General features: G+C 40.9%; 1 protein-coding gene across 2 annotated transcripts in view; it reads right to left on the bottom strand.

Moving 5' to 3' along the window:
• Positions 1–12,514, bottom strand: part of abca7 (ATP-binding cassette, sub-family A (ABC1), member 7) — a 49,890-nt gene that overhangs the window by 3,325 nt on the left and 34,051 nt on the right. For both annotated transcript variants that reach the window (XM_084067323.1, XM_084067324.1), the window contains 18 exons: positions 11,392–11,486; positions 11,115–11,147; positions 10,771–10,876; positions 10,605–10,679; positions 10,076–10,245; positions 8,450–8,627; positions 7,462–7,577; positions 6,686–6,830; positions 6,088–6,211; positions 5,275–5,404; positions 4,600–4,726; positions 3,747–3,809; positions 3,479–3,585; positions 2,803–2,944; positions 2,424–2,558; positions 1,885–1,988; positions 893–985; positions 303–552 (listed from right to left, as the gene is read on the bottom strand). In XM_084067323.1, the coding sequence (XP_083923449.1) occupies positions 303–552; positions 893–985; positions 1,885–1,988; positions 2,424–2,558; positions 2,803–2,944; positions 3,479–3,585; positions 3,747–3,809; positions 4,600–4,726; positions 5,275–5,404; positions 6,088–6,211; positions 6,686–6,830; positions 7,462–7,577; positions 8,450–8,627; positions 10,076–10,245; positions 10,605–10,679; positions 10,771–10,876; positions 11,115–11,147; positions 11,392–11,486 (2,193 nt within the window). The remainder of the gene's footprint in view (positions 1–302; positions 553–892; positions 986–1,884; positions 1,989–2,423; positions 2,559–2,802; positions 2,945–3,478; positions 3,586–3,746; positions 3,810–4,599; positions 4,727–5,274; positions 5,405–6,087; positions 6,212–6,685; positions 6,831–7,461; positions 7,578–8,449; positions 8,628–10,075; positions 10,246–10,604; positions 10,680–10,770; positions 10,877–11,114; positions 11,148–11,391; positions 11,487–12,514) is intronic.

Here is a 12,514-nt window from a genome sequence, read left to right as displayed (position 1 = left end):
AAAGAAACGACCAGAAAACTGCTACAACTCTCAGTTCTTTTAAGACAAAGCTAAAAACCTTTATGTTTGCCGCTGGCTTTTATTGAGATTTTTTCATCATTCTTCTGCACTTGAATTGTATTGTATTGTATTCTTATTTTTCTGTTTATTTTTTTTCTTTTCATTGCATTCAAATGTCCTTTTTATAATGTGTTTATTCTACTCTATTTAACGTTTTATGTAAAGCACTTTGGAATTGCCTCGTTGTTGAAATGTGCTTCTATACAAATAAACTTGCCTGGCCTTGCCTATGGTAGCCTCACCTGATCCAGGGTGGTCTGAGACACAGAGTAGTCAACAATGCCCAGCTCCTCGGAGTTGTTGGCGAGCACATCGAAGACGCGCGCCAGACAGCAGGCGTGCGAGGGCAGCTGGTACTGCAGCACGTTCTGGTGGCGCTCCTTCAGCTCGATGCTGGGGAAGGAGCTTCTGATGTATGTGTCTACTGGACAGGGGTCCATCCCCTGGATGTTGTCGTCCACACGCACGATGATGGTGTACCCGTCACCAAACCTGAGGGAACCAGCACCCACATGGAAAAGGTGGTGTAAGTGATATATTTTTGTTAAAATAAGTGTTAAATAGCTCTATATTCTGATAGCAATCATTGCTATAGAGTAGTCCCAACCTTTTTACACTGAGTGCCACCTCAGAAAATATTTGGCGATTGGTAGCAACATGATGACTGATGTTAAAATACAGTCGTGAAGACCTACCCCCTCCTATTCATCTATGCACAGTTCACACAGGACAGGAGGTAATTCCTAATAATATAATAATATATAAGATATACCATAATATATACACTACTACAGTAATATAAAGACACAGCGAAGAAAGAGAGTGTGGGTACCTGTTCTTCAGGTGCTGTACAGAACCTAAACACTGGAACCTTCCGTTGACCATGATGGCCATCCTGGTGCACAGAGCCTCACATTCCTCCATGCTGACAATAACACAAACTCCATTAGCACAATGATTCTCAAACTTTTTAATTTCAAGGACACCCAGTTTGATAATGCATCAGGCTACAGACACCCATTTTATATGATTTTTAAAATCCTCAGTGTTCATTTAACTCTGAGAGTGTACAAATAGAAACAAATGGACCTGTAAGGGTGGTTCTATTTGTACACTCTCTGAGTTACAGACCAGTAAGGGTCCATTTGGTTCCTAACTGTAAATCATTTAGCTGGGGACCCCCTGGAACCCCATCAAGTACCTCTGTGAGTCCCCCAACCCCACTTTGAGAACCAGTGCATTAGCAGATACATGTACCGGTGGCACTGAGTAAACACAAGTAGATTTTTTAAGTTGTCAGCACCAGAACCTACAAGTATATTCACTACAATTGATTCATTTGGGGTAATTTAACTAAAATATAATTGGTACAAAATGTGTGCTCTACAACAGTCAGTCAGTCAGTCATTAAATTTAGCATACAAAAGGACATCAGCTGAGCTGATGCATGGTTACACATGCATGCACGCATGCAGGAGAGACTAACACGCATGCAGGAGAGACTAAGAGAGAGCGAAATGACAATGAGTGCATGATTTGAAGTGAGAGAATTCTTCCATCCAGTCGCCTTGCATGCACTCAGTCGCATTCACACTGTCGGTTATTTTGTAGCCTAATAATATTCTATGATATTACCCCTTGTGTTAATATAATTATGGTGTTACAATAGGGTGTATGCATTTATTTTTGAGACTACAGTCAGCAATTCAACAGGACTGTTTGGGAAGGTAAATCTAGATATATTTTCTGTACTCCCCAGATCAGTCCATGTAGCCCAGGTAAATCACTTTGACAACAGCTGGTTTAGGAGGCAGCATCACCTACCTGTGGGAGGTGAGAACTACAGCCCGGCCCTCCTTAGTGACACTGACGATGCAGTTCCATAGGAAGCGTTTGGCCTTGGGGTCCATGCCTGTTGTGGGCTCATCCTGACAACAACCAAGTCACAACATCACAAAATGTACAACGTCTGTGTGTGTCTTTATTATATGTGTGTGTGTGTGTGTATAATATCTAATGACTCTTTTCCACTATGAAGGGTAACCCAGAACCTTCCATAACCTCAAACTTCCCAGAACCAATCAAGTTCTGTGTTTTTTTATTTTATTTACGTGTACGTTTTCCACGTCACAATGCTTGTGACGCATTGTGTGAGCTTCTCTACTTTCGTTATTTTAGAAAGATTTTGTTAAGTATACGTTCAGGGTGAGCACCACACATTTCAGAAACTAATACATTCTCAGAACCTTATCTGAAACAGAGCCGTAGCGCATGGATACAAATCCAAATATGTGTGTAAGTACTGTAGCTCCCCAAATGTTTGCAGGACACTGGGTATAAAGTATGATATACTGTATAGTCACCAGGAATATAACAGGAGGAGCTCCTATGAGAGAGATGGCAGTGGACAGTTTTCTCTTGTTGCCTCCGCTGTATCCTCCAGCCTCTCTGTCAGCGTACTGACTCAGTCCCAGCTTCCTCACCCCCCACTGGGCCACCTGCCAGGGAAACAACACATACATGACTACTGTGCAAATGCAAATAAATCTCTGAACAAACAACTGATTCATAATCATGAATACACACATGCACACATGGCCTACTGTATATTACACACACACACACACACACACACACACACACACACACACACACACACACACACACAGAATAGGGACGCTAGGGTTCCTGTGGTTAAAATTGCTCCCTGTCCATGATAGAAGAATATGTCATCACGCTGACCTTGGTGACGGTGTCCTCTGGGACCCCTCGGAGGCGTGCGTAGAAGTCCAGGTGTTCTCTGCCTGTCAGCAGGTCACTAATGGCGTCAAACTGGGGACAGTATCCCATCAGCTGATGGACGTGCTCCATCTCTGTCAGAATACTGAAAACAACAAACTCCATCGCATTACATTTTACAAATACAATCACTGGTTTAGCAAAGATTGATATAATTCTTGTCTTTATTCCATATTATAAAATAAAAATGTGTTTTGACTGCTTGGAAAACGTACAGTATTAAGCTATATCAAGATTCCTGTTTAGGTTCAGTCCAGGTTCAGTCAGATACAGTAACATGAGGAGAATTTACCATGATTTTGTTCTTTATAACCTTTTTAATTTATTTAAGGTCCAAGATAATCTTTATTGTTATGTCTTGTGTACGGGTACATACAAATAAAACATTTTGTTTAGCTTTGTTTAGCTTCTAACAGTAAAATAATAATGAACAAACACAAATAATAATCAACTGTATAGAGCAGCTGTACACCATTGTTGTCAGTAGAGGGCAGTGTGACTCCGCAAATAACTGTTGGCTCACTTTCTACACAAAACTGAGCTACAGTATGTGACTCCACATGTAAGTTGTTAGCTTACTTTTGACACACTTCCTGTCTAAAATTTATATAATATATACCTGTGGTGGTTGAGGAATGCGTTTCCGTACGTGACAGATGTGTCTCCCGTCAGCATGCGGAACGTAGACGTCTTCCCTGCTCCGTTCACCCCCAGCAGACCAAAACACTGACACACACGCGCGCACACACACACACACACACACACACACACACACACACACACACACACACACACACACACACAGTGAATTGTGTGTACAAATGGGTTCCATTTGTAAAAAAAAAAAGAATGTTTACTGAATTTGTTCAAAATAGTTATCTTCTCACCTCACCGCGGGGAATCCCCAGACACAGACGATCTACTGCTGGTTTCCCACCAGCTTTATAGACCTGACAACACACAAGACTGTCTGTTACTGACAAAAACAAAAAAAAGTTCTCCAGTTCAAATTGAATTTATTGTAGCTAAAAATGTGCACTGTTGGTCTGTTACTGCCACTCATAACTGTCTATGAATGGTAAATGGTGCATTTATATAGCGCCTTTTATCCAAAGTGCTTTAAAATGTGCATTAAATGTACTGTACCCATTCACACACCAATGGTGGAGGAAATAATAATAATAATAGCTTGAATTTATAAAGTGCCTTTCATGAACCCCAAGAGCGCTTTACATGAAAAAATATATAAGAACAACCAACAAACAACCAACCAACCAAACAAACAACTAGCTTGGAGATGTAGCCTTGCGTAGCCAGACAATATCACACGACACACTGCGTGGATATTAGTCTGGTCCCTATCAACGGTAGATTTTCTTCCAAGGGGCGGTTACAAAAAGATCCAAACGGACTCTATTGGTTAGACCTAAACCAATCAGAGCAGTGCTTCCTTGAACGAACCAATCAGAGCAGTGCTTCCTTGTACGTCATTGCTCCAAATAAGGTGATAAGCCCGCCCACATTTGGATACTGGGCCCTGGTTGGCTCCGCACAACTGCGGAGGGAGAGAATTGAAATCTCTATGGAGGGGGGCCAGACCTAATCTGCCGAGGGCTAAAGTGCATGCAATTTTGCAAAGGCAGATTCGTCTGGAACCAGGCTATTGGAGATGTATTGGGGGGCTGTGTGTGTGAGTGAGTGTGTGAGTGTGCGTGCGTGCGTGCGTTCGGTGACAGTTACCTTGCTGAGGTCCATAACAGTAAGGATGTCACCGTTTGCTCGTCCTCCGGTCACCCTGTCTCTCTCTCTGGCAACATCCTCATCCTCTGGACCCAGAGGAGGCAGCCCCGCCTCCGTCCACCACGGCCTGTCCACCACACCACAGCATCAGCATTACAACAGTGCTGGAACAGGTACTAACAGGCTCTATGCTAGTGTATTTTCTGTTTTCTATTAAAATAGCCGATCGTCCTTGTTGATCTGCTATTTTCAGCTTTCGTCACAATACGGATGCTGGGTTTGGGGAAGTAAAAGTAGCAATACTACAATATAGAAAACACTCTATTACAATAAAGTCCTGTATTCAATATTTTACTTGAGTAAAAGTACAAAAGTATTGGCATAAAAATATAAGTACCAACTTAAAGTTACAAATTTGTCAATCTTTTTGGAAAACAGTAGATGCGCGATGCGATGCGTTGTGAGCTTGAAGATCTGCTCTTTTTTTCTCCAAATAGGCAAAGTATAAATAGGTCTTAATTGGTTATTGTACACACAGTATGTTTTGTAATAATAACTTTAATCTACAAAGTAACTTGTAACTAGAGTTTTCAAATAAGTGTAGTGGAGTAAGAAGTACAATATCTGCCTCTGTGAAATAGAAATATGAATTATGAAATAATGTTCAGAACCTACTTGCAGCGGATGAAGAACCCGTACTGCAGCAGTATAGTGAAGATGAAGAAGATGAGGCCCTCGGCGGCCATGCAGAACAGGTTCTTTCCTACAAAGTCCCATTGCAGAGGGTCCAGGTCGGGTCTGGAGCCTGGTGGCACACACAGCAACACTCACTGTTATTCACCTACTGTATCATACTGCACATGTTGAAATGTAACCAAAATAGCTGACTTATGCGTTTGTGTGCTTGTAGATATGCTATTTTCACAACCTTTGAAATGTTTTGCCTATAATGACATGCCCAAAATAGGGACGCCAGGATGAAAGTGGTTAACCACATGAACCCTAACGTCCCTATTCTGGGGTGAATATTTGGTCAAAATAGCAGTTCTGCAAGCTCACAACTGGGTCCTCAGGGCTAGTATAGGACCCTGGGGTTTACAAATCAGTGATACAAACATGAACAATGTGTAGCCCCACCACCTAAAATACTGGAGCCTGGGCCAGCTATGAAAGGACCAAGCCTTAATGGTATATGCTCTACCAGGTGAGCCCATACAATCCGTTTGTTGTAACACAATCCACTTTTCTCATTCTCCTGCAGTCATGTTAAAAAAACTGGGCTTCAAGCTTTTATATCTGCTACTTTTGACACTTTTGTGTGAAGCTGTAGTATGATCAAGTAGGGTGTTCATTTACGAAAAAACACAAAATGTTAGAATATGGAGATAAGAGGTTTCTGGCCAACAGCAACGACATACAGCCTTACTGCAATAGTCTCACAGTCACTTCACAAAGTTGTATTAGTACTAGTGGTATTAGTTAACTTACCCAGTCTCTGGAAGGCGTCAGCCATGGCCTGGTTCTTGGCCATGTCGATGAGGCCTCGGCCCAGACAGAAATGGGGGAAGATGAGGAAGACTTTCTTCAGGATCCTGTTCACCTCGTTGAGGTACTAGAGAGAAAACATACTGTTTTTAACAACACCACATCACATGTAGCCGACCCAGCCAAGCCACCGTGGAATCAAGTCTCAGCAGAAGTTGGATGAATTTAATAAGAGCTATAGCTAATAACTCTTTAATATTTCAAATATCACAATTAAGTGAAACCAGCCCCAAAGCAACTGTGACACTGAGCCATTACAAGAACTAATTTAAAGAATAGAATAAATACATAATATACTTGCAGGCACAACTCTTCATGACCTATCTTACTTGTACATGGTCAAGACAATGAATAAGTGTAATGACTGCGGTTTTGTATCTTATTAAAATAAAACTAAACATCCAACTTTTTTCTGACATTCCCAGACCTTTGAGGATGTCGAAAAACCAACAAATCAATAAATGCCCATCTCTGTGTTTTTGGGCACAGTTAGGAGGAAGCTCATCTACCTGATCTACAAACAGGAAGTGATCTCACGTACCTCGTCTACGAACAGCTCCAGGACGAAGGTGGCGATGCTGCCGTTGATTCCGATGAAGAGGTTGATGGAGGTCAGAAACACGTAGGCCGTGCTGGGAACGCTGAACAGAAAGGATGCTGGGTACATGAGGGGAGTGATGGACCACCTGGAACACATCATTATCACATTATTATCATCAACTCACCGCTTCTCTTCAAGCATCACTGATCCACAATTCAACCTGATGGGGTATATAAAGTCTTACCCTTGGGGTAAGACTTTATATAAAGGTCCGGTCTATAATGCGTTATAACCACATTTATAATGCATTATAATGCTTCATAACACTCTTTATAAGTGTTTGTAATTATGCATAACAACTTATAACAAAGACTTCCTAACTAAATAAGTTTAGGTAGTTATAATGTGCTGTTCCACTGAGCTTATAATGTATTATGACCAGCACTTATAATACGTTACAAACATTGTTATAAATTGTCATTCATGATTAGAAACATTTATAACGAGTGTTATAATGCCTTATAAGAGCATTATAATGCATCATAAATGTGATTATAATGCATTATAGACCCGACCTACCAAGTACCCGATATACCGAGTGTTACCCAACTCGGTATAGTCACTTCTTTTACACACACATACAGTACACAAAAACATATCAACACATACGATTTATGTCCCCCACAAATGCTGTATGTTATATTGAAAACCATGTTGTTTAAAAGGATAGCTTGTAGCTAATGTGAGCTTTCAGAGATTGTGGCAGCTCTCCTCACCCGTACAGAAGCAGCAGCAGAACCAGGGCGGGCAGGTTTTTCTCTGAGACGTACGATTGCTGCTGGAACGCTATGAAGATCAGCACTACCATGGTGGCTGGAACCGTGTAGTTCAACTGGAACACAAACAGACAACCAACACACTGATAAACCAACATCATTGATTTTGTTTACCATTAAGACCTGAGCCCCATTCTACAAAGGCCTTCTAAATCAGTAGTTCTCAAACCTTTTCCTGCACCCCCAAAATGATATGTATTTGGCTGCGGACGCCCCCATCTGAAAATGTTTTGTGCCAGGGACCCCCAGAAGAGAGGATTTATATCAAAATAAATGTTCTTTCTCAAACAATTCAAAAATAGCAGATGTACAAGCTTGTGAGCTTTTATATCTGCTATTTTTGAATAGCCAACGCTAACATCTAAAATGACAATGATGCTTTCCCGGTTTTAATGGGTTAAGGATTGAATCCCACTAGTGCCTCCCTAATTCATATCTTGTAACACAGCCATTACTCGACAAGAGCTGGACGACAAAAATGGTGCGACCTGGGTTCAAATTCCAGCAACATGCACTGCCACCAGCTTGGTCTTGGCACCGGTTCAGCTGGGAGGGGAACTGAGCAAGATAGGGTGAGTCTGCATGCGTTACGCTTTCCTGGTGGAACATCTCACTGTCAGGTGAAAAGAAGTATCTGCCAGCTGTCTTTGTAAAATAGAGACCAGGTGCTGGTCGAAACATGTTGGCTTTAAACATTTTGTAGACATGATTAAAGTAACTTGATTTTACTCCCGCTCCATTCTTTTTTGAGTGCTCAGATCTTTCCTACATTTCAAGTTTTGGCTCCCGTTGATCCTAAGCACCAATCTACGTTTTTAACTCAACTTATCTCCATTGAGCACCTGGTTGATCTCTCTCTCTCTCTAGAGAGAAATGTACCTCGTCTGATTGGTGTACAAGCCTGTCAAAAAATCAAAGTGTGGCGTACCATGTCCCAGGTGAAGTTGGCCAGCCAGTAGAGGATGGGTTTGACCCCGCTGACAAACTGCAGGTGTTTGGCTTTGCTGACGCGCTCCTCGATCAGGAAGAGGACGAAGCTGGCCGGGACGAAGGACATGGCGAAGATCACACAGATGGACACCAACACGTCCACTGACGTGGTCATCCTGAGACACACAAAGACAGACGTTAAGACACTGGACTCAATCTCTACCAACTACATAGCACGATATGGAGTATTAAACTAACTCTGAAAGTGCAAAAATGGACCAGTAAGGGTCCAGAGTTTACTGTACTGTTACAGTCTTTAATACTACTACGACTAGGGTCATCAACATAGAACACATTCACTAGATATAGAGTACAAAAACATGGTCATTCTTCCACCATTATCTTCCACAGAGTAGGTTTATGTAAAACTGTGTCTTTGTAGTACAAGCAGTGACCAGTAGAGTTATTGACTTCAAGTGAAATTCTTTAATAATATAGCAATACTCCAAATGACCGCGGTGGAACATATGGATTGGACCTTTTACATTCAGACTACCAGTCTAGCAAGTAAGCGCACACATGCACGCACACTTCCAGTGCACAGAGATGTAAAGTAACTAAGTAAATGTACTGAAGTACTGTACTTAAGTACAATTTTGAGGTCTTTTTTACTTTACTGGAGTATTTCCACATTTCAAAACTTTTACTCCATTACATCTCAGAGGAAGATATTGTACTTTTTAAGTATTTGAAAACTTTAGTTGCTAGTTACTTCGTAGATTTGAATTATTATTAGAAAACATACATTAACCACTTCAGCCCTATATACTTTGGCTACGTGAAATGAGCAGATCTACAAGCTCACAACTCGTCACGATAAGATGCGTTGTAGAGCTGCTATTAGAGCTTGTAGATCTGCTATTTACAAAGATTTGTATACATGAAAACTTGTGAAATGGGACATTCTGCATAAGTACTTTTACTTTTGGTACTTTAAAGGTAGGGTAAGTGATTTGCGTTGGTTAAAATAATTGTTAAATAGCTCTATATTCTGATAGTACTCATTGCTATAGAGTGTTTGTTCAGTATTAGGAGTCTCCTTGTCTCTCCACCTCTTTATTAAACAGAAAATGCATTTTCGTTTCAATTTCAGTTTCATTTCCAATTTTATCCAATCAGGATAGAGAACTCAATCAGGATATAGATTAAACAAGTGCAATTGGAAGTGATGACACTAAGAAATGAGCATGCAAAATTGGAACTGGAACACTATACAAATTAAGCTTAAAAATGGGTACTTTCTCCTGATTGGCTGAGATTTTGACACCTACCGAAAAATGTATTTTGTGTTTATTAAAGAGCTGGAGAGACGGGGAGACTCCTATACTGAACAAACACTCTATAGCAATGATTACTATAGCATCATCATGATCATAATATAGCATTTTAACCTTTTAACAAAATACTTTTTGTTTTAACCAAAAAATATCACTTACCCTACCTTTAAGTACATTTTTATGCCAATACTTTTGTACTTTTACTCAAGTAACTCACACACACACATTGATACATTTACTTAAGTTAAAAATGTCAGTACTTCTTCCACCACTGGCAGTGCACTTACATGGCTATCTCAGTGAGTTGTTCCTTGGTGAGGTTGAGGGGGTGGTTGTATGCTGTGATCCCGTAGGACCTCCTGTCGGACCCTGGAGGCAGACTGGCCCTCAGGAGCCCGTTGTTCATCACGTTAACAAACGACACCATGGCGTGCCAGCCTTTGTTGTTGTACCACACCTGATGACAGCAGAGACAACGAGAGACTGAAGACAACACACACGCACACATACAAGGAAAAAAAACATAATGGTCGCTGTCGCTGTAAACCTTGTATGTCCAAAATCGTTACTTTTCAGGAAATGGGGAAAAAGGAACCTGTGGATCTATGGATGTAGTTATTATTTAAATACAAAAATAGCTAAATTACCTGAGATTGCAGATTGGAATTTTAGCTATTATTATGTGACACTCTTGTAGGGTACTCATTTACGAAAAAGAGAAAAAAAGTTTTCTGCATGACAGTGATGATATGCTGTACTTATACCCACACACATTGCACTTTAACACATGTGCACATATAAACACATTACTTTTACCTTCACATTATTCTGACTGTTTAATCCCCCTAGAAACTCTGGGAGGCGATCCAGCAGCTGATCCAGTGAGCTGTTCTGTAAAGAAATCAAAGCAACAGTCAGAGTGCGCTCTCACACACACATCCTAAACACTGACACAGGCAGCATCTACAGTCTCCTACTGTACCTCCGTGACTGAGTATCGGCTTCTGATCGAGGTGACAGAGTCCTGGATGAGATGCACCTGGGCTATGGTCTGTGTGGCGCTGCCCCCTAGGGAGAAACCACCGTATCTGCAACACACAACATGTGCTTTTTTCTAGTTGACCTTGTATTAGAACTGTACTTTCACGTGCTTCTTTCTACAAACTTCTAAATAAAGTATTCAATCAATCAATCAGCAGTTGGATAAAGCAGTAGCTCACACGCACGCGCGCACACACACACACACACACACACACACACACACACACACACACACACACACACACACACACACACACACACACACACACACACACACACACTTACCGGAATTCATTCACCCATTTCTTGGTCTTCAGACTGTGAAAGTTAAGAGATGAGAGGGTGAGTCTCAAGAAATCTTTCTACAGTTTTTATAATTTTTCTCATAATTTAGTTTAGTTTAGTTTAGTTGTTACTGTATGTCAATTCCCAATCCCACACACACGTGTAATCCTAGTCCTAGTGCTTTGAATCCATAATGTCAAAAAGTTAAACTAACAATGGTTTGCTCATGGGCACTCCAGACTGCTCTTGTGTTGTATTGACTTTCATTGAGACGCACCTTTTCTTGAGGATCTGAGGGTAGGTTTTAACCAGATAGTCAGAGATGTTCTGACCAGTCATATTCTGCAGAATGTCCCCTGTCAGCCTCTTCATCTGAAAACAAACAAACAAACAAACAAAACAGACAATTAGCAACAGACATACATCTGTTATACATGTTTTGGCTCAGGAAAAGGGTGACAAAGGCACTAAAAAATACTCATACTATACAGCAATACAATAAAAAAAATCAAAAGTTGCAATGCCAATTTGCATTCATTGGATATCTGTAGACATGTAGCCACTAGTCTACCTCCACACACAATGCATGTTCATGTGAAACACACAACCTTGATGCCTGTGATGAGTGGGTATTTCCTGTTTCAAAACACCATGCGCCAAACCTATTTGTGACAGGGTCTGATAGTAGAATGCGCCGCAAGTAGCCAAACATGAAATCACGCAAATCAAGAAAATGGTTTATTTTCTTTCTTTCATATTAAACAAGTTTAAATGGCAAAGAATCCACTAAATATTACACATTTTAGGATCACTAATTAGTTATAATTTGTCCTTAAACTAGTAACTGCTGTGAGAGTTGTGAGATAACACAGATCTTTGACATGCTTTTTGTCAGCTTCTTGATTACGAGTTTAACAACATTGAAATAAGTATACTATCTTCTTCAACTATTTTCATATTTCTATGTATGACAAATCATGTGAAAGCTTAAAATCTGAGAGGAAAAAAAAACCTTTTAAGTTCAAGAAGCCCCAGTTTGACCCTCATGGCATACCATGGGGGTCCAATGGTAGCCTCGCGTAGCCAGACTATATCACTGCGTGGATAAGAGTCTGGTGCTTCAATGAGGACGTTTTTTTTCCAAAGGGCGGGATCAAGACAATGGCTCTGGACGCAATTGGTTAGACCTACAACCAACTACCAATTACAGTCTCCCATATTTAAATACTGGGCCCTGATTGGTCACCCCAGACTTCGGGAGCAGGAAATGGATTCACAATGGAGCGGTGCCAGACCCAAATCGCCGAGCGCAATTTTTTTTGCACTGGCAGATTCGTCTGGTCCCAGGCTAGTCCAATGGTTCCATTTGGAGTTACATACCTGTAAGGGTCCATTTGGTT

This window comes from Gymnoscopelus microlampas (genome assembly GCF_963454915.1).
Source record: "Gymnoscopelus microlampas genome assembly, chromosome: 9".
NCBI classification, from domain to species: Eukaryota; Metazoa; Chordata; class Actinopteri; order Myctophiformes; family Myctophidae; genus Gymnoscopelus; species Gymnoscopelus microlampas.
The sequence above is the reverse complement of the archived record's forward strand: the minus strand, read 5'-3'. Positions and strand labels throughout refer to the sequence as shown.